At 36.5% G+C, this 22,692-nt stretch overlaps 1 protein-coding gene across 1 annotated transcript in view; it reads left to right on the plus strand.

Annotated features, from left to right (window-relative positions):
* LOC306872761 (centlein-like) overlaps positions 1 to 22,692 on the plus strand; it is a 93,716-nt gene that overhangs the window by 32,292 nt on the left and 38,732 nt on the right. Inside the window, exons 11-13 of the mRNA XM_079421526.1 lie at positions 7,958 to 8,079; positions 11,621 to 11,716; positions 20,518 to 20,603. Of these exons, the coding sequence (XP_079277652.1) occupies positions 7,958 to 8,079; positions 11,621 to 11,716; positions 20,518 to 20,603 (304 nt within the window). The remainder of the gene's footprint in view (positions 1 to 7,957; positions 8,080 to 11,620; positions 11,717 to 20,517; positions 20,604 to 22,692) is intronic.

Consider the following 22,692-nt stretch of genomic DNA (forward strand, 5'->3'; position numbering starts at 1 on the left):
CATGTCCCGAAAAGAAAAACACTCTCTTTGATAAAACTTTGCTAGTGATCTTCACACAAATGCCAATGATGTAATGACTTTGGTCATTTCACTTGAAGTGCTTTTGAGTGTCACTAGCAAAAAGATTTAAACTTAGCAGTTTAAAAATGATCAAAGAAGATTGTGTAATGTTAGAATGTATTATTCACATATTGTGAAATTCATCTTTTTACCATAAGATGAGTAATTGACTAAACTAGAAAATATTACAAATAAATTGATAAGTGCAAGTTTTTGAGCTGAATGTAGCTGTATGGCAGTGTGTTGGATAATCGATTTAACTTATAATAAGGTAACTGGAGTTGTTACTGTTTCACCAAACATAACCAAACTTTTTACATTTTAAATCGCTATGAAACTGAATTGGTGATAGATCTATCTTCCGCATTTTATGACATACATCTGAAAGTAGCGGATTATTGAAAAAGGAAAAAAAAGTTGTCCGGAGACTTGGTTCAGTCCATCAGGTGTTAATTTAATTTTGAGATGTGGATGTTGCACTCAAAAATAGAGGGAAATGAATGCGAGCTTGCTGGTTCTGAGGATAAAGTGGACATGATTGGACAGGTCCGGTATAAGTCAGCAGAGAGAAGTCTGTCATCTCACTAGAACATCAACAAGTTATGGCATTTTGATATAAAAATTACAAGGTCAAAAAAAAACATGCATGAATGATTGTTTAATCTAAGATGGATGTTGCCTTACTCTTACCATGATGCAGTTGACTTATTCTTATGGCTTAGCTTAAGTCTGCATTCTGCCTGATAGTTGTGGACTTAATTTTAGTTACTTATGATCCATATCTTTTCTTTTTCAAATGTAGGCCTACATTGTTCCCACAGTTAATAAATGTTCAATGTGTTCTTAGGTTAGTGGCAGTATTAGGAACAATAGAGGTCACTGGCATAGTTCCTTATATGACCATTATATATAAATATTTACCATAGCTTTCAATGGCTCTTAATTGTTGTCGTACTACATCCATTTCTGTTGTCGTACAGTGTCCTGCATTTGCAATAGATGCATATGCAGTCTCTCTTTTTATATAGATAATATTGTTTTCAAAAGGTAAGAGAATAAATCTCCTAACGCTTTTTCAATCACCTATTTCTAAAAAAAATAGCTTTTTTTGGAGGGCTCTTTGAGTTTTACAGTGACTGCCAGGCAGTGGCAACACTTTATCCCAAATAATAATTTAAGAACTAGTTAATCATTTGGCTCCACCTGACAGTAATAAACATATTTGAAAAAAAAGTTATGATTTTTTTATATGTAAAAATAAATGAAAAACACTATGCTTATATAGTATAGGGGTTTAGGTTCAATTTGTAATCAAACTGATAGTTACAAAATAGCATTAGATATTGCACATTAGGTAATCATAAACTGACAGTATATTCTAATGCCTAGGTCTCTGGAAAGTGATTTTGTTATTGCCGTTTGTGTTCTGCGTGGTTGGATGCGTGGCTACATCTTCCACTGGTGAGGAATGTTCCTTGACTTTGCTGCCGGGAGCATGACCTTGTTGTGAGGTTGAGAGCGGAAATATGGTTTTGTCTGTTATTGTTTTTACATTACAAGCTGGAGACTCAGAACAAGGTGTGTCTGTTGAGAGCATACTTTTATTAAAAGCATACCCTTTCTGATGTGAAAGAGATTGTAATATGACACTTTTCCATTCCACTGTTGTGATTGGCTGTTGACATCAGAAAGGGTCACAAAGGGATGGCTTACCCTTTTTTCTCCATATGGAACTTATTTGCATAGTCTAAAGTGCACCCTTAGAACAGTGCCTTTTACCTATGTTTTCCTTCCAAAACACTTTTAAAACAGTCTAGGCATTATGTGGAATGCATAAGTCCAAACATGAGATGATGGTTGAATGGTCACCCAAGTATTTGTGTATATTTTCAGAACGAATCTTCTGTGAATTGTTGTGAGAAGTCAGTAAGCATATACTGCTATCTGAATGAGCTTGTAATGGTTGTGCTGCAGTTTTACCTACAGTTTGTGGAATAAAACTATGTATGTGAAGAATTATCTTGTATTGTGGCCTTTGTTTAAGCCAGTGGGCCAGGTAAGGTCTATTCATGCCAAATGCAAATTTTCAGGACAAGGACACTTAAAAATAGAAATATTCACATGGGGTATCTGGTATGAGCATTTACATGGCAACAGTCCAGGTTTTTTTTTTCGTATAAGGGTGAGCAGTCTGATTTTTATTTTTTTTTGCTCCTTTTACACAATCCACTGCATTAGTGTCACTAAAGCCATTTTGTTAATATGTAACTGCTATATCTTGTACTTTGTTTTTAAATGTGACATTAAATTAGTTTGATCACATTTAAGGCCAAAAAAATATATTTAATGTTTAGTACATATTTAATGTAAGGCCGAAAATATCTTTCATGCATATCAAAATTCTTAATTATCATTTTAAGAGATCTTAAATTTGAGAATAGATAAACAGTGATTTAATTAAATTAATTTGAGTGCTGCACATTCAAAATGAAAATGTGCCACTGTTGCATGTTCTACAAGCTTGGCAAAAAAAAAATAAAACAAGCTCGTTTCTACAAGCTTGTTCTAGCTATGTTCTTATGTTCTACAAGCTTGGCAAACAAAACAGAAAAAACTGTATATGTATGTATGTATACACATACATGTACAGTTGTGGTCAGAATTATTGGAACCCTTGGTAAATATGATCAAAGAAGACTGTGAAAATTAACCTGCTTTGTTAATCCTTTTGATCTTTTATTTAAAAAAATCACAAAAAGCTAACCTTTCATTGGATAATAAGAATTTAAAATGGGGGGAAATATCATTATGAAATAAATGTTTTTCTCAAACACACGTTGGACACAATTATTGGCACCTTTTTATTCAATACTTTTTGAAACCTCCATTTGTCAGTTTAACAGCTCTAACTCTTCTCCTATAATGCCTGATGAGGTTAGAGAACACCTGACAAGAGATCAGAGACCATTCCTTCATCCAGAATCACTCCAGATCCTTTAGATTCACATCTCCATGATGGTGCTTCTTCTCTTCAGTTCACCTCACTCATTTTCTACAGGGTTCAGGTCAGAGGACTGGAATGGCCAGCAGAAGCTTGGTTTTGTGCTCTGTGACCAATTTTTGTGTTGTTTTTGAGGTTTGGTTTGGATTATTGTACGGTTGGAAGATCCAAACATGGCCCATTATAAGATTTCTAATAGAATCAGTCACTTATTGATTTTTTATCTGTTGGTATTTGATAGAATCCATGATGCCATGTGTCTGAACAAGATGTCCAGGACCTCCAGCAGAAATATAGGCCCACAACATCACAAATACAGCAGTATATTTCATTGTACACATGGGGTACTTTTTATCCCTGTGTTCACCAAACCCATCTTGAGTGTTTGCTGCTAAAAAGCTAATTTTTTAGTTTCATCTGACCATAGAAGCCAGTCCCATTTGAAGTGCCAGTCCTGTCTGATAACTGAATATGCTGGAGTTTGTTTTTGGATGAGCTAGGAGAATTTTTCTTGAAATCCTCCCAAACAACATGTGGTGATGTAGGGGCTGTTTGACAATTTTTTTTTAAGGTTTTCTGACCCCGAGACTCAACTATTTTCTGCAATTCTCCAGCTGATTCTTGAAGAGTCTTTAGCCACTCAAACTCTCCTTCTCACCGTGCATTAGGACGATATAGACACACGTCCTCTTCCAGGCAGTTTCATTACATTTTCTGTTGATTGGAAATTCTTAATTATTGCCCTGATGGTGGAAATGGGGATTTTCACTGCTCTAGCTCTTTTCTTAAAGCCACTTCACTAATTTGTGAAGCTCAATTATCTTTTGCTGCACATCAGAAATATATTCTTTGTTTTTTCTCATTGTGATGGATGATTAAGGGAATTTGGGCTTTGTTTTCCCTCCTATTTATATTTCTGTGAAACAGGAAGCCATGGCTGGATAATTTCATGTTCATAATCACCCTGGAGAGCTCAAAATTGTGAATATGAATGGGAGTATACTTCAGAGATATTTTACTCTTAAGAATTTCTAGGGGTGCCAATAATTGTGTCCAACGTGTGTTTGAGAAAAACATTTATTTCATAATGATATTTCCCCCCATTTTAAATTCTTATTATCCAATGAAAGGTTAGCTTTTTGTGAATTTTTTAAATAAAAGATCAAAAGGATTAACAAAGCAGGTTAATTTTCACAGTCTTCTTTGATCATATTTACCAAGGGTTCCAATAATTCTGACCACAACTGTATGTATTTACTAGGGCTGGGTAAAAAATATCGATTCTCCGATTTTAATCGATCTTCAGTTTAACGCAACGATATCGATTCGGGAAATCCCCGAATCGATTCTTAATGCGCGTGCTTCACGTAAGAGGATATGAATTTTCACCTCTAGTCCTGAAGGTGTCACCATCTATAGATATACTTACCTGGCAGGGGAGACACCATGATCAAGAAGGCGGTTCACCCAGGGCGAGGCTTGGCCACGGTGTGTGTTCACTGCTGTGTGTGTGTGTGTGTGTGTGTGTGTGTGTGTTCACTGCTGTGTGTGTGTGTGTGTTCACTGCTGTGTGTGTGCACGTTGGATGGGTTAAATGCAGAGCACGAATTCCGAGTATGGGTCACCATACTTGGCTGAATGTCACTTCACTTATCTTTCGAATTGCTCCACTAAAAAAAACAACTGTGTGCACCCTATTATTAATGTAGATGTGTATTTCAGTAATAAACTTAAGTAGGAACGTTTCAGTTACCAGCATTTATATCAAAATATGGATCCCATGTCTGCAAAACTAACATTTTAAATGAAATATTGATAGCTAATCGATATCGAATCGAATCGAAATCGAAATTGAATCGAATCGAAACCATAAAAATAAGAATCGAATCGCAGAATTGGTCACAATACCCAGCCCTAGTATTTACATACTATATGCATGTGTACTGTGCATATTTATTATGTATATATACATCCACTCACATACAGTATATATTTTGGAAATATTTACATGCATATACATTTATATATTTATATTCTTATATTTTATATTATATATAAATATATTTAACATATAAACATAAGATTTTTCTTAAATATATACATGCATGTGTTTGTATTTATACATAATAAATATACACAGCACACTCACATATATTATAAATGTAAACAAACTTTTATTTTGGATGTGATTAATCGCAATTAATCATTTGACAGCACTAGTATGTAGTGTGTCTGTCTGTCTGTCTGTCTGTCTATATATGGGTCATTGACGTATAAGGATTTTTTGACAGGCAAATTACAAAACATAATATATTTTGTAGTTGTTCAAACATTAAGAAGGTTGTGTACACACAAATTCATATTAAAATTTTAAAAGTGATTTTAGTGTTTTTTCATTTAGATGAATCAGCCGTAGCCTTAAAAAATGTCATGTGGTGCGACCATGATTTATATTAAAATTAATTAATTTCCTTAACATGCTTAACATTTTTTTAGATGTTCTCAGTAATTGAAGTGTTTGAATTTGCATATCTGCAATATGCAAAATTTATTTTGCGTTTTTGTACATAATGATCTCATATTTTTTTGTATCATTTCAGAGTTGCCTTCTTAATTGTAGTTAGCAGACTTATTTTTTCTGTAAATTGCACAACTGAGAAAAATATTTTTAAAATACCATTCACTTAAGCATACTATAGCAGTAATTCATATTTCAGCCACAGAAATTAGATAATTTATTTTTTATTTAATACAGTTATTGCTATTATTGGTCACACCACATGGAATTGTCGCTCCAAGTGACACAAAGACCTTACATCATTAAAAATCTATTTAAAGAAACGTGTGAAAAGTTCAGCATATGGCATTAACTGCAGTCATCTTCTTAGACCCAGTTATTTCTAAACTTTGCCCAACCTTGGCTGCTCAATTGACCCTTCGCCAGGAGTTTGATTAACAGACAATCTGAGCAATCATAATGCCAAATCTGCCATTTTGTCCGACAAACAAACCAGACAGGAGAGTAGATTAACGTCGGTGGACTTGAACTTGAAAAATAGTGTTTATTGACATCTTTTCACAGTTGAAACAAGATACCTTCTGATGTTCATTCATGTTTATTTTGTGCAGTAAATAGTAAGAGATGCACATGCCGCTTGAGCTGAGGTGCTACAGCGATCACGACACAATAAAGAGCCACAAAACAGTATTTGTTGTTTGAATTTCTTTTTTAAAAAAATGACAATTTTAACTCTAAGACTTTGTTTAATACCGAAAGTAACCTGCTCTGTCTTGTATGTCGGCATATTGTCAGTGTCTTCTTTGCTCTGTGATGTATTTTTCACTGCATGAGAACATGATGTGTGGCATAAAAGTGCCATGGTTTGTCGGATGGCTTGTCTGATGTAGCAACAGTAACTAAGGGCGGGTCTTTGCTAAGGGTCAATTTAGAGTTGCTGGCTCAGGTTCTGAGATGAAATTATAAACATCTTTCTACAGCAGAAAATTACATCTGGAGTTTGTGCTTGACTGCAGGGTCAGAATTAACATGTTGCCTATGGTGAGCGTTTATTTTACTTTGCTTGGCAGTGGAATCTCGTAAAATAGATTCAAATGGATATTAATAAATATATAATAAATTAATAATAAATGCATAATTACCAAACTAAAATTAGATTTGTTTAGCATTTTTCACATATTGTACAAAGATTACACACAAACCGCTTGAAATTACCCAAACTGCATAAAAAATCTATTCCAAATGATATTAAAATAAAGTATTTTGTGTATATAAACCATTAATTGAATATAAAAGCACAAAAACTGTGAATCTGGAACATATATCTATAATGGAAAACACTCTGCAGTGGTCGCACCACATGATATTTGGTCACACCACATGATATTTTCAAATTCAGTCAAAATTTACAAGCACAGAATTAGCCACCTAAAATAAACAAGCTAGCTTCCCATGAAAGGTCACTATAAAATTTATAATTAAAATAAATGCTTGTAGAAATAACTTAATATTCATACCCCCCTGTTTCACAGACAAGGCTTAAGCCTAGTCCTAGACTAAAATGTAAGTCTGAGCTGTTTCAACTGAAAGAAACTTGCAATGACTTGATCTTAAAATATATCAGTGCCTTTGGTTTGTCTCAAGATGCACACTGGTAATGTTTTTTACCTAAGCACATTTATAAAAATAACTTAAATGTCCTAATTGAACTATGGCCTAATCCTGGTGTAGTCTAAGCCCTGTCTGTGAAACCGGGCCATTGTTTTTTTGAGGTCATACCACATGATATCCAAATGTGGTAACTATATACATCCATTAAAAAGGTAAGACCTACCCATCTTAGTTACTGTTGCTATGTCTGACAAGCCATGCCACTCTCACGCCACATATCATGTTCTCAAGGGAAAAAAAAGTATACAATAGTGTACTTTATAAGTACTAATATACAGCCAACGTGCTAGTAATATGCATGCTAATATGCAAAGTTGATAGTGAAAACTAAAGTTTTTAAACTCTTATGTGATTGAAAGTGAGTGTATGGTGTCCTATACTTGGAATTTGTGCTCTGCATTTATCCCATCCAAGTGCACATAAACAGCAGTGAGTAGTGAACAAATGCACACACACTGTGAACACACCCAGAGCAGTGAGCAGCCATTTTTGTTGCGGCACCCGGGGACCAGTTGGGGGTTCCGGTGCCTTGCTCAAGTGCACCTCAGTCATGGTATTGAGGGCCTGATTCTCTAATCATTAGGCCGCCATTGCCCACTGCCCATTGTCATGGTTATGTTCACATTTGAGCATTTGAATTCATGCGATTCATATAATTAAGATTTTAATTGTGTTTGTATGCATGTCTGGTCATCTGTAAACTACAGACTAAGGAGAATGAGGATCTGCGAAGAGCCTATGCCAAACATCATGACCGTTTACGCATCATTCAGACAAACTACAGAACAGTGACAGAGCGGCTGAAGGAAGCTGAAGATATCCATGACTTGTAAGTACTTAATATTTGAAACTTGATATTTGTCATCCTCTTGCTTATTACAGTTTTGTACAGATCCTATGACCCATTTCTCAACACTTTGATCACTCAAAAACACTACTGTCAAAATACATTCAGTGACTACTTCCTTTCAAATTACATGAATTATTTGCTCACTCAGACACTACAACCAAAATTCTATGTACCTACAGACCGATTTTCAGTGTTTTCAAAGCTGTTGAAGTTAAAAACCTAAAATAATTCAAAGCTGAATAAGACAGCAATTTTATACTTTCCTAGAGTAATACTTTGTTGAAATATATTTCAAATCTTAAAAAAAACAAAGCAAAAACATTAGAATTAGAAATTAGAAGTAGCTGGTTAGTCTTTCATTTTAATTTCATTTAATAATTTTGCACCGTAATGTAAACAATGAGCACTTATCATGCAGGCCATTCTTTTTTGGAAAGCAATATTACATATGAAAATAATGTATAATGTTACCTGTTGTTAGTGTTTTAGGTCATTGTTTTATGAATGACAAAGTATGTTGGGTGGCAATGTTTGTTAGCATTATGAAAGAATGACTTATGTTTAAAACGTATGTTTTAAGTGTTTTGGTACTGTAGTTATAGTGCAAAATTATTTGGGATGTGAATTTTCTGCTCTGCCAAGCTAAAAGTTGGTAAGGAGAAATGTGTAAAGATTTTTGAAAAGGTGACCTAAGTATTGAGAAATATGTCCTAGCAACTGAAAAAAAAAAAAGCAATTTTAGGATAGCGATTCTACTTTGGTTCACTCAGTATGCGCATGCACAAAAAAGAAATAACTAGTTTTAACAGACTTGTAACATTGTCTCTCACCCTTGCTCTAATCTCTGTGAAATGCAGCACAGGCTTTGGCTCTTAGGAAGAGGGGTGTAGAAGTACTTCATCCTGAAAAGGCCAAGGTGACTGTTTATATCGGCAGAATAGAGAGAAAGAAAAAGTAGGGGGGAAGATTGAAAGAAAAGGTTTTGATTCCCTCCTTTGAGTCTTTGGTTTTAACCTAAACCCCTAGAAGCAGCAAAATGTCATGACAATTTTCCCAACCCCCTTAACATTTTCCCCTTTCTTTTTCACAAGCCTTTTAAACGTATATAATGGAAGCGTATGTTGAGTATCCACATGGGATGCAAGTGTTGACCTTGTCAGCTGTGCTCTCTTTGGGTTAATTAAAGAAAACAGCAGTGCAACATGATCCCGTGTGAAAGGAGTGCGAATTTACCCACCTCTACTCTCTCTGTGCGTGTGTGTGTGTGTGTGTGTGTGTGTGTGTGTATGTTAGATTGTAACAAAGGCACAGACGAGAGAGTCTCTGATAATCCTCTTCCTCTTAGTTTTGATAAGGGGGGGGGGGCACTTTTCCAGAGAGCTCTTGTTTTATTAAGCTTTCCAGTCCTGTTACGAGAACGTTCATATTCCATACAGAGCTGGTAGTGTCAGTAACTCCTCAGGGAGTCGAGTTAGCGGGGCTGTTACGTTTACCTGCTGAACAAACTCATTTTGAACAGTTATGCAAATGTAGAAGAAAATCGGTTAGCGAGCTGCTAGCATAAGCCACATCTTCTGGCCAAAGAACCATTTCTGATGGTCAGGCATGCATCAATCTGGATATATTGGAGGAGTTAGAGTTATTACACATGTATTAGCACAAGCGAGAGCGGGCCCCAGCAGGAGTCTCGGAGCTCGGCTGTAGACTAACATCTCATTAGAATGCTGCAGCCCTGTGTAACCCACGACGTCACTCACGATTAGCGCTACCACTATTAGCAAAACATAAAAACATACCCTCTCTTTCTCCAGAAGGGATTTTCAAGTTTGTAAATCAGACTGGGTGCATTGGGATGCGTAAATAAAATTAAAACTTATTAAAACATCCACGCGCTGATCAAAGTTGCACTCATAAACAGATTCGCTGAATCAAAGAAATTAGCCGCTGCCTTTTCAGAAAAGTTCTCACAGTTTGCTCGCTGTATAATGAAGTGAGATGGAGGTGAAGGGGGCTTGAGGGGAATGGAGATGTCTTTCTCTAAGGTCTGTTTCATGAGTACGTCCTTCAGGAGGCCATTCATAGCTTTAATACTGAATTTCACAATGGATTAAGACGGAAGATCTCTGAGCTGCTGCTTGTTAAGCTGTTAGCTGAGGAGTGGCTTCTCAGGGTGAATGTTTTCACATGATGTAGGACTGCTCCCACAGAACCCAAAGGCCATACAGTAGGTTCAAGGACGTTATAAGAGGAAAGTGTCTGTGGAATAGGGTTTAAATAGTATTTGTGTTACAGAGCTGTTCTGCTTGTGTAATATTGACTTAAAAGTAGTGTGCAAACTGAGAGAGACCTTTTGTTGTTCCTTTTTTATTACAGTGTCAGTGGAAGGTTTTCATTTTGACAAAGTCTGAACACAAATTATTCGAACCACACATTTGCATTACATTCAAACCACAGCTGAATATAGCGAAAATCTGATTTCATTTTTTTCTCCTCTTTACACAAGTTATTGATTTATTTCTTTACCGTGTGAAAGCAAAAATCACACTGAATATGACATTTTTCAGTTCTGCTCTCAAAAGTAAATTGATCCACCAGCCATATTGGGTTTCCCACACATTCTATTGAATTGAAAATGGGAACCTTCTGATTTCATTAGGTAGTATGTACACTTTGTAAACAATACCTAATGAGTCATTTTTTTTTATATCTGAAGTCCAGTAGATGGAAGTGGAATGTTTTAAACATTTTAGTAATTTGCATTAACCAATCTAGCCCTTGAATTTTTCTTTTTTTTCTCAAATTTTCCAGTAGTCTGTAGTGGATGTTGGTCAGTGAAAAGATATATGAAAATGAAGAAGAAGAAAAAAACTCACATCAAAGCTTACTCTGAGAATTTTATAGTAACCGAATAGTGAAAAGACTTGAAGACATAACGCATTGTTTACAAACATTCAAGAAAATGTATATGACCGTGAAACTTAATGCAATATAGTATTATAGCTTTGTACGATAGTATTTGTTGTATATTGTGGTCTAGATTCTCTCTAAATTACAGTTCGGAAGTGTGCAGTAGACAAGACCTGTCCTGTATGAACTGATCAGAGACATTACAGTTAACGTCTGCAGTAACAATTAAAGAAAAATAGCATGAAAATAAAGTAAATAAACAATAATAACAATTCTGTCCCACTAATAGACTTAGTTGGGTCTTTTTTGGTCAAATATCAGCTATCAGTCAGTCATGCCCTCTGGAGTTTCAAACACTTCTGGTGGCTTCTTGACAGTTTAGAATTCTTTGACAAGCCCCCATAATAACAGCTTTATGAGTATAATCTTACATTTATTTGACCAAGAATTTTAGGATAAGATCTTTTCATAAATGTTTCTGATATTTTGGGTTTCGGGGGTTAATTACTTAATCACGGAAAGAGAGTGGCAAGCCAAAAGTTCTCATATGTTTGTAGTCAGAAAGATGCTGCAATTTGTATAACTTTTTTTGTTTGTTTCTCCAATGTTTCAGGTCAAAATGCAAAACACAAGTGCAGCAGGACAGCGAGGATTTATGGAACGAATTGGTGTATTATAAGGAGGAGAACAAGAAGCTACTCTCTGACAAGTAAGTGTCTGTCGTTTTGTCAGGTCATGTAGAGCCGTCACAGTCATTATTAGCACCCAGCAGGGATTCTACTGCAATTTCACATAGACGACTGCTGACACTTCAAGAAAACTGATATTGACATTTCAAACAGAACTTAGGGAAAAAAGCTGTCCATCTCAAGGTTGTTTAGCACATTCACAACCCAAAGTTACAATGATTGCCTCTAGGACTGAAATTTTGGCCCACTGTAAGTGCTTCCAAAGCTAGTATGTTAAATCTTTCAATCCATTGTCCATTTTCTGCACGTCACACTGTACTGCGCTGACTAAAAAAATCAAATGCAAATAAAATGTTTTCAGGCTTTTCTGTAAATAACTTCCTTAACACAACACTAAATACAGATGCTCGGTGCAACTCCAGACATTTCTAGCAGCTAAACACACTGACATTCCTGTCTTGAGGTTTGCTCCCTTGAGATTTTTCGGGGGTACATTCAGTGACAGTCCGTGCGCGCGCATGTGTTAATTACTGCTGATCTCGTCTGCTGGAGGTGTCGCGCTTCATTAGGCCGCCTTGGCCCTTTCCTTGCCAGGCCTCATTTGGCCCATCCTTTGCTGAGGGGTCTAACCCTGCCAGCCAGTGCGGCCTGGCCCTCCCCTGCTTGATCTCTACCCCCGGCTCGCTCGTACAGTAGGGCTCACTCTTTTCACGCCCCCACCTTGCCGGCTGCCTGTCCTCCTAATCCCAGCTGAGCTCATTATGATGTAGCCTGGCTGCCTCCCTCTCTCTCTTTGAGCCTGAGCTGTCCAAGCTAATTACAGGCTAGCAGCCAACACTCCCCGTTAAGGGCCTTCTGCCGCCGCACTCGCACTAACGCGCTGCTTGGAAGTGACCTGCGAGTAGCACGAGGGAGCTGCTCTCTTTCCAGCCACGCAGCACCTGTCCTTCGGGGTTAGCCGTGATCCCTGTCATGCCCGTTCCAGCGAGCACTGAGTAAACTTAGGCCAGCCTAACTTGTGCTTTCAGGAGCGGGAAGAAAAAAAAACCCTACAATGTTGAGGTGGAAGGGGAGCACTGTCTTTGATCTCCACTTGCCCGAGACGAACATTACAGACTATGTGATTGTGGAAGCACAGGTCCCCTGCACGCTCTCGGTTTCTTCCGCTTCCTGACTTCTATTCGTTTGCACTTAACCTTGCTTTATTTATCGTTTGCTCTGAGAGGATTGGGTCGGAACGTGCAAGGTGTAATTAGGGCGGTCTTGTTTATCAAGCTGTTATGTGGGACAGCGAGCTAAATTACTGTTGATGGCCCACAATTAAGGATGGGCTGTGGCAATGGGTCTGCGCTGGCAGAAGATGGCAGGTTGCCGTTTTACTGACCATATTAGGATGATTGTGCTTGTGAAGGTTGCGCTCATAAGCGTCGCGATGATCTGCTAATGGTTAATTACCTTATTGAGGCCTGTAGTTTTAGGCTGTCTTAATTGCCGGCGGAGACGGCTGCTTGATACTTACAGAGCAGCGGTGGGCTGCCTCTGCCTTATCTCGCTGCACTCGTTTCCTTCAAGTGCTTTTCACAGTCTGAAGGTCTCCTATTCTGCACCCTTTCTAGCAGATATTGAGTCCGAACGGAGATGTCTTTTTTTAGGCCTCGCTGTTAAGTGGGTCAGTGACATGATAAAGAAAAGGACAAATCTTTTAAAAATGTAGTTCAAAACATATGGTGAGTTTTTATACATCTTTTTCTTTTGTGTTGTTTTCATTGGATTTTGAAAAATGAAGTTGCATATTAATTAGACTTAAAATGTTGATTTGAAGTAAAAAGAAGTAAAATATAGAGATTTTTTTTACCCATCCAATACATGTTTACAGATCTTAATTATTATTCTATATCAAGTAATTATCAATTAAATATTGTTAATATCCATTAACTAATATTAATCAGTATTCATTCATTTTAGTAAACTTTCGTCTAAAATGGCATCTAGTTTTAGTCTTCGAAAATTATATTGTAGATGATGAAAAAGTGCAACGTTACTTAGTTATTCATTGTGTTACTTTATACTTGTTTCAGTGAGCCTCTACAGAAAGTGTGCATTGTAATATTGTTTATGTAGTGTATATATCTGATTAATTGCATATTAACCTGCTAGCAAATCGCTTCAGTTTGTTCATTTGCTGTTCAACTTCAGCTTATGCAGTTTATGCACATAAAATGGGGCATTTCCAATCTGAGTGACAATATATACACTTTTATTATGCACTTACCAAAATTTTGATGCACAAAATCTACAAATATAATTTCCTTTAATTCAATTTTCTTATTTTTTGATACCCCATAATTAACTTTAATTCAGATATTTTTTTAATTACTTGTGTCCTAGTTATTGCAAATGTTAATTGCATTTTAGTGTATTTTTGAAATTAAATTAATCATGAATTAATTTGAAGAAAAAAACACATTACCTGTATTTGTTCAGGACTACCTCTATACGTTTGTATATTTTAGTGTGCATTTACTGTAGGGAATCGTTTAGTTTTTTTGCCTCAGGGACATATGTGCCGACTGCTAATAGCAAATTAAAATCAGCAGGGAAACAGAACGACCAATGAATGCCTATGTTTAATAAAAGAAGAACGCCTGCATAGGCGACCCACACCCATTGTCAGGAAAAGGTCTGGATAGCTCTCTGGAGAGAACATTCAATTTCAATTGAGCAATTCAGTCAATTGCTGGGGCAACTAAAGCAGCATGTTGGATGCTTTGAGATTAAAATATCTTGTTTTGTAGCGAGACAAGACTGGATTCGCTTTGGTATCGTTTGCACAGTGCCCATTTGTAATCTCTCCCCCCGCTCTTAGTGCTTTTTTTCATCTGCTCTTTCTTCCTCATTATGCATCTGCCTCTGCTCGGGATGTCCGCAGTTGTTAATTGTTGCTTAGGGTTTATGGGTAAAAAGAGCCAGGAATTATTTAGGCCTCATAAACAGAATAAACAGCCCTTAGACAGTGATAGCTACACTCAAACGACATCAAAGTATAAATTACCCAGCCATTAAGCTGGAAAAAAGCCTTTGAGATGATTTACGCTGCTCGCCCTCCACTGAGTGTGACCATTACAGACATGATCCCCGACTTTGACTTTAATGAAATTTAATAAAGTTTACCCTTCTTGTGCTGCTGTTTTTTGCTTTTCATCTTGATTGCTATAAGGTATTAGGAGTAATGAGTGTCTTTTTGCCCTGGGTCCCAGATAGAGAGAGAGAAATGGAAGAACGTATAAAGTCAGAATGCTTGATGTCTGTTTTGAAGACTAGCACAACTTTTGCCCCCTCCATTAATTATTTGTTTGATTAATGATGCCCTAAAATATGCAGCTCACTATTCAATGATTGAATGTTTGGCTGTTTCTTTTAGCTCGCTCTTAGAAAAGGGAACTTAAAAGCAGTAGAATTTATTGAAATATCTCTTTTCTTACATCGTAGCTCAATTATTCTGGATTTGAATTCAAAGTCTTATAGTTCTATGAGTGCAAATTTTCGGATCTTCATCCTGCTGTATTTAAGGCCCATTCACACCGAAAGAGATAATGATAACTGTATTGTTTTAATATTTGTTCTCATTCCATTAAAATAGGGAACTCCACACCACAACTATATAATGATAACAAAACAGAGGAACAACTTTCAGAATTAGTTTTTCTTTTTTCAGCTGATGAACAATAAAAACTTCAATTAGAATCAATTGTGCTTTAAAGAGCTTGAGCGTTTAAAGTGCCAGACAACAAACCTTTAGCATATGCTTAGAATAAACTGACTGTTATCGTGTTTATTATTTGTTTTCTTTATCATTATCATTTTTTTTTTGTTTAAATGGGTCTTTACTATGGATGTGACTCTATTCACACAAGGTGCAAATTGTTTGCAGCAGTATTTTTGTTTTTTTTAAATATATAGTTTTAAATAAAAATAATAATATAATAATATACAAAATTAGCTTGACAGTAATGTAAGGGATATCAATGACCTCTAGTACAGTGCTTTTCAAACTTTTCATGCTAAGGGCCCCCAAATTTAATGATCTCCTTGCGAGGGACCATCCATCCATCTATTTTCCAAACCGCTTGTCCTATGTAGGGTCATGGGGATGCTGGAGCCTATCCCAGCTTCTTAGTAACACCTGGGATGGATGGCCAGTCCATTGCAAGGTTAACACACACACACTCACACATTCACACACTCTCTCACACCTACGGGCAATTTATGGTCTCCGTTTCATCTATGCAGCATGTCTTTGGATTGTGGGGGAAACCTCCCTTGCAAGGGACCCTTTTTCTAAAACTAAATATTCATGTATAAAGCCTTATTAATACTGTGTGAAAAAGAGGTATTAAATAAAAATTGTATATATTATGAAATATTATAATTTTTTTATAATACAAAAACTGATATAATATGCTGATTCTGAAACTAAATAATTACCTCATATATTGCCGCTGTACTGAAACCAAAGCATATTATTACAATATTATATTAATATATTGATTTGTATTGTGTTAACATCGTATTTTCCTCCTCATATTGTTATAAAGAGGACTTCAGGTTGTGAATGAATATAATTGTTTTGATAAAAAATCAAATTTAGGAGAGTAATTTAAAATCTAAATTCCACTGATGACAGTCATGAATACTTTGTGTGCAGCAGTGTTTCTTGCACATGCAACTACAAACACAAGATGGGCTATTTTGTAGTAAATGGTGTTTTAAAAACATTCAAAAATTTCGCAAAATTATTTGACATTGTTCAACACACACACAGGTGTATATTCATATGACATGCATGCAATGTGACAGATTGACAGCGGCATGCATACAGCACAAATATTGTCACAACACAAATTTAGGTATTGTGCACATATGCACTAGGAATGTGATTAATTTACGGTAATCTAAAGCTTAATCACCATTTTGCCTTATTTTCATTATAATGGTATTAAAGAAAAAACCTGAGTTAACTACTGAGTGAGTAAATTGGGTGAATTTCCTGTAAATGTACTCGCCCTCAGGCCATATAAGCTGTAGATGAGATTTTCTTCAACAGGTTTGGATACGCTTAGCATTAAATCACTTGTTCACCAGTGGATCCTCTGCAGTGTGTCAGAAAGAAAGTGATAAAAAAGTGATACAAACATCATAATAATCCTCAAGTAATCCATAATATTGCTTTCAGTGAAAAAGTTGTCTCATCTGAAACATAAATTAGATAAATATGCACACATTAAGCACCATTTATGAGTTTAAACCGTTCTAAACAAATGTGTGTGTGGATTTTGAAGTGAGAGGACAACAGGGAATGGACTTTTTCCTCTGGAGGGTGCAAATCCATATTATGGATTATGGAAGTGATGGTTTAAAAGTAACATGGCTTGATGAATTTGTTTCTAACAAACACAGCTTTTCACTTCACAAGACATTAATTGATAGACTGGAGTTGTGTGGATATCTTGTGGATTATTGTGCTTAAATCAGCTGTTGGACTTTCATTCTGATGGCACCCATTCATTTCAGAGGATCCATTGGTGAGCAAGTGATCATTAACTTCACTGATGATGTGTTCACCAGTGCAAGAGCTGGCCAATAATTTCTCCCTTTCAGCAACCTGCATTTGCATAAGAATGCAGCAGTTAGCAAACAACACAGTCATTCCCATCCAATCCAGTCCCACCCATGTTTTCTCTTCGCAGTTTTCATTTCATGCCAACTTTAAATAGTAGTACTTTTAGAATATTGTGCTTCAAATTTCTAAAATTAAATTATTCACAAATATGTGCAAAAATACATTGATTGTAGCCTATGGTTGATCAATTTAGCCTTCTGAAATCATCACGACTTCACGTCTAAAATTAAATCTATAGTTATAAAACAGCTCCACAATGTTAGTTTAAACGCTTAACCTAGATCAGGGATCTCCAACCCTGCTCCTGGAGAGCTAGCATCCTGCAGACTTCAGTTCCAACCCTGCTGCAACACACCTGTCTGTAATTATCAAGTAGCCCTGAACACCTTGATTAGCTGGTTCAGGTGTGTTTGATTGGGGTTGGAGCTGAAATCTGCAGGATGGTAGCTCTCCTGGAGCAGGGTTGGCGACCCCTGACCTAGACCATTGGAAACATTTCAAAATATGCATCATTTTTTGCTCATAAAGATAAGAGTAATACATTGTTCGGAACAGTAAAAGGTCTACTTTTATTTGTGTGCGCTCACAATATCAACAAAACATGCTTTTATAGAATACAGAAAAAAAAAATAGGATGCGCTTTCTGCAGTTTTAGTTTTGAGCAGGAGCGCTTCTGATAAACCGAAACGCGGTGAATACTTGCCTCTCTGACTTGATAAATGTATCTATAGAAAGCTTTGAATTACTACTTTTAAACGAAATAATTCAAATCTAAACCAAAAACTCTTTCATTATAAAATCCCTAAAGATGAATTTCTCTCTAAAAGCACATCCAATGAGGAGATGGCGAGTCAGGATTATCATCAAATGCATCGAGGATCCAAAATGTGGTTTTTCCTGAAGCATTGGGAACTTTTAGTAACTCCCCACGCTCCAAATTCTTCCTGATGCTCTGCATGGTCATCTGTCCCATGTATGCTAATGCGTGCGTATATGCGTTGCGTATTGTGTAGTGTATTGTGTATGTGTGTGTGTGTGTGTGACCTATATATAGATATATATATATATATATATATATATATATATCACTTGATGGACCTTTGATTCAAACTTTAGTTTTTCATTTATACCGAAATGTATCCAGCAAGCATGGAAGCTCTAGAGAGGGGCCTGCTAACCGTCCTATACTAATAAACATCTGTTATTCAAATGATGCACTCGCTCAAAGACAAGCTGGGACTGGAAAGCAGAGGGGATTGATGGAGCAGAGGTTCACACTGTCTCACAAAAAACACTAAAAACAAATCTATGCTGTTGACATGAAAAGAGAAGCTGTTGTAGCTGTGTTTTGATAGAAAGACTGGTGGGGTCATGAGAGACCCACAGCTGATTTCTACAGCTGGAATGCTAATAAACCACCTTGTGCTGCTGCTTACATATGCTTATATATATATATATGCTGCACTCTAGCACAACAATACGACAAGGAGTTGATTTTAGAAGCACAGGTTATGTCAAAAATAGGTGAAACATGGTGATAAGAAAAGGGAGTTGATGTTCATTTCTGTCTGAATTTGTTAGTGAATCTTTTCTTGGGGGGGGGGGGGGGGACGCAAGTCCCTTGTGGTACAACTGGAGTATTACCCATAGTTCTTTGCTAGTAGTTACACTGTGATGAGCTAAGCCACTGCAATTCAGCAGAGGTTCTTCTACCGCTGCTCTAGAACAAATGGGAGGGGAACTAGGTGTGTGTTTCAGGTGCAGATGTCTCACTGGGGCCTACCCCAATCCTCAGCAGGCTTCTTTGGGTCCTAATAATAACTTGAAAGTGCCTCTTTTTGCCCCTTTTAATTAGTCTCCAGAACGCATACAGCTAATTGGTGGTTCTTAATTGGGTTTAGATTCGCTACTTGTCTGTTTAGATCCCCCTGCACACCACCCCAATCCCTTCTCAGTCTAGGTGAAAAGAAATCCTCACACCCCAGCCAGGGGTTTTATGTTTCTTGTCACTTAGCACTTTGATTTCTTGGTGAATTAAGAGCTATTTAATTAGCGGGGTTTCTTTTTATATCTCCATCTCAGTAGGGGAGAGATTTGGATGGTGTCAGAGTTGAAGCTTTTTAAAGGTAAAAGAGGAAGTTTCAAAAGCAGTGGCTTAACACACTTTGACAGAAACTTATTGTATTCACAGCCTAGAATAAAAATGAACAGAATGAGTAAATTCATGCACAGAAACAACAGGCATAGTTGTCAAGTAACACAGGGACATCATGGTCTCCTTTACACCTGGCATTAACATGCATTTTGTATTTGGATAGTTTTTTGGGGGTTGGATTGCATTTACAGCTTCATGCATCTCGTCTCCAACATGATTGGATAGAGCCCAAGCAAACTGCATATAACATGAGTTTACATTAACTGAAACATTGCTGCTGTTTTCACAAAAGTTTAAAAACATTAATTGATACTTGTAAAATTTCATTTCTTTGACTAACGCTTCTGTACTAACCTACTGATAGGGATCAATAGTAAAGAAAATGTAACAAAAAAATTCACTCTCTTCCAAGTGTAATCCAATGAAATGTATTTCACTGATATGCAGTATATTTAGATATTGTTACACTTGGGTGAGAAAATTGCAAAAGCACATTGTCTGCTGTTTTTTGATTACTTTTTTAGTACTCACAAACCAGCTTTAACTCAGCCTATCAAAGTGAAACACATGATTTGCAGTGGAACCTCATCACATATTAAGTTCAGACTTGAATGCGGATCATGAAAATGCATCTAAATTCACTCTGATCACCTTTTAAAAGTAGTTTCAGTCATCCGATCACAATTTGTCTTTTGATCAAGATCAATCCGATCATGCATGTTCATTCCAGTTGTAAGGGGGCTTGTGAGTTTCCTGATTAAACTACACTATGCTTTAGTTTGTGGTGAGTGAATAGACCATACAAATCAATAGCTTATTCTTTAAATCAATATATACCTGAGATGTATGTACAATTTGAGAAGTGGTATTGATATTTAAATAAATGTTTTTTTCTTGTTGTATTGATAACACAGTCTATCTAAATACCATTACTTGGCACTGTAGTAATTCTGCCATCTAATTTGGATGTTGTTGGATATGTTTAGAGCTAATCTGGAGGAGGAACTAAATGCAGTCCTTGACAGAGTTGCAGTGCAGGACCTAAAAGAGCATCAGCAGGAGGAAACGCAAGGTATCACACACTGTCCTATCCAACACACACTTCAAAGGCATCACTTGCACTACTTAATGTACTATAATGTAACTGATGAGTGTTAAGCTGTTCCATTGGGTAAACTGTTATAAACCTACTGAATCCTTTCTTTTGGGAGAATACAACTGATCCTTTCCAGCTCATCTAATACCAATGTGGTTTATTAATACTATGTCCCAGGCCCTTATTCTGCACAAATTGTTCAATCTATGGATTTTTATGGAATGAATTTCAATATGGGACTCCAGTATCCACTCTGGGACTAAATGTTAGCAAATGTGAAAAAATTCTAACACCTGTGTGCTCTGGTTGAACTTTGGTCAGGAGACACCTTTAAGATTATAATTTTTAAAATTCAACCTATGATTAAAGCAGTAACTACTTTTTTGTGGTAATAAGTCTGATGATATAGGCAAAATAACATTATTCCTTAATGTAATTTCAAGTCTCGTATCCTGTATGCATCTTTCTCTGACCCATCATATTAAAGGTGCCATAGAATGCATTGATACAATATTTTAAATTGTTCTCTGATCTCTACATAGAAGGTATGTGGCTTAGGTAAGGGCAAAAATTCTCCAGAAACGGTTTTACATGTGCATTTACAACCCTAGGATTTCTGCCCAGAATGAAATGGTCTGTTATTGGCTTATTTGGAAGGGTCATGAATAATAATGTTGAGCTCTGCTCTGATTGGCTGTTTCACAATGTGGCTCAATGTTGAGCTCTGCTCTGATTGGCTGTTTCACAGTACGGCTCAATGTTGAGCTCTGCTCTGATTGGCTGTTTCACAGTGTGGCTCATTTTAGCTCATTTCTCACACAGTAGGGAGGAAAATATATATTTCAGTACTTTCTCTTGCAGTTATATCGTCGGGTAATTATACTGTATATAAAATGCGTGCATCAGGGAGCCGATATTAATATGCGGGGCACTGAAACTGCTTTCAAATGCATGATCACTTTTTGCTTTCGAGATTCCCGATCACAAACTCTGTTTATACTATGGAGCGGCAGTACTTACCACACATTTTATAAGATCAGATGCTTGTCAGTGGTGCTCAGGATCTGTAAATCATTCGCCATCATCCTCAGTCATCTCTCCTTACTCTTTTTATGTGGTAAGTGAAATCTTATGTACTACAATGTAACAGGCTACCGCCAGCAAGGAGCTAACATGTCCCTTTAGTGGCTCGCGTTATTTTAGTTGAGTTATATGCTTTTCGTGCCTTTCTGAATACAGACACCAACCCATCCCTGCTGTTCACATCCCCTGCACAGCCTGGAACATAACATTTATTTCCATGATCTGCCATTTTCGCTGTTGTCCTCGCTTGTTTCTTCACAATACCTGCAGAACTTCTGATGGTTCGGCTGGCGGCTGACCTCGAACAAGGGCGGGTATATGCAAATGTTGGGGGCGTAACTGTTAGTGATCCCGACTGTTACGTCACAGTCTGTGTTATGTTCTGATTCGACTTTTTCAGTGGTCTTTTTTATTCACGAGACTTGCATAAGAAGGAGGAAACAACGGTGTTTGAGGCTCACGGTATGTCATTTCTATGTACAGAACTCTTATTATTCAACTATGCCAAGGTAAATACAGTTTTCCATTCTGTGGCACTTTTAAATATGACTTGACTAATGTTATATTATTATTATACTGTTATAGTATTTATTAATATTTTGAATTAGCCTTTATTTTTACATTTTAAGTTTTCATTTTCATTTAAGTTTTAGTCATTTTGTTATGCCTTTGTCATTTTTATTAGTTTTGGATTTCTGTTTAGATTTTATTTCAGCTTTAATAATAGTGTAGTACTCACCCTCATATTGTTACAACCCTGCCTTTCTTTCTTCTGTGGATCATAAAAGAAGATATTTTTAGTAAATGTTTTTGTTTTGTTTTGTTTTTCTTCCCTCTGGTTACCAAAATTATATAAAATAGTTTTTGTGTTCTGCAGAAGAACTAAAAGTCTTAGAGGTTTGGAACAGCATGAGATATGAGGGAGAGTAAATAACGACAGAATTTTAATTTTTGTGTGAACTTTAAATCTATTTTAAATAAT

The sequence above is a fragment of the Barbus barbus genome (genome assembly GCF_936440315.1).
Source record: "Barbus barbus genome assembly, chromosome: 7".
In the NCBI taxonomy this organism is placed as follows: domain Eukaryota; kingdom Metazoa; phylum Chordata; class Actinopteri; order Cypriniformes; family Cyprinidae; genus Barbus; species Barbus barbus.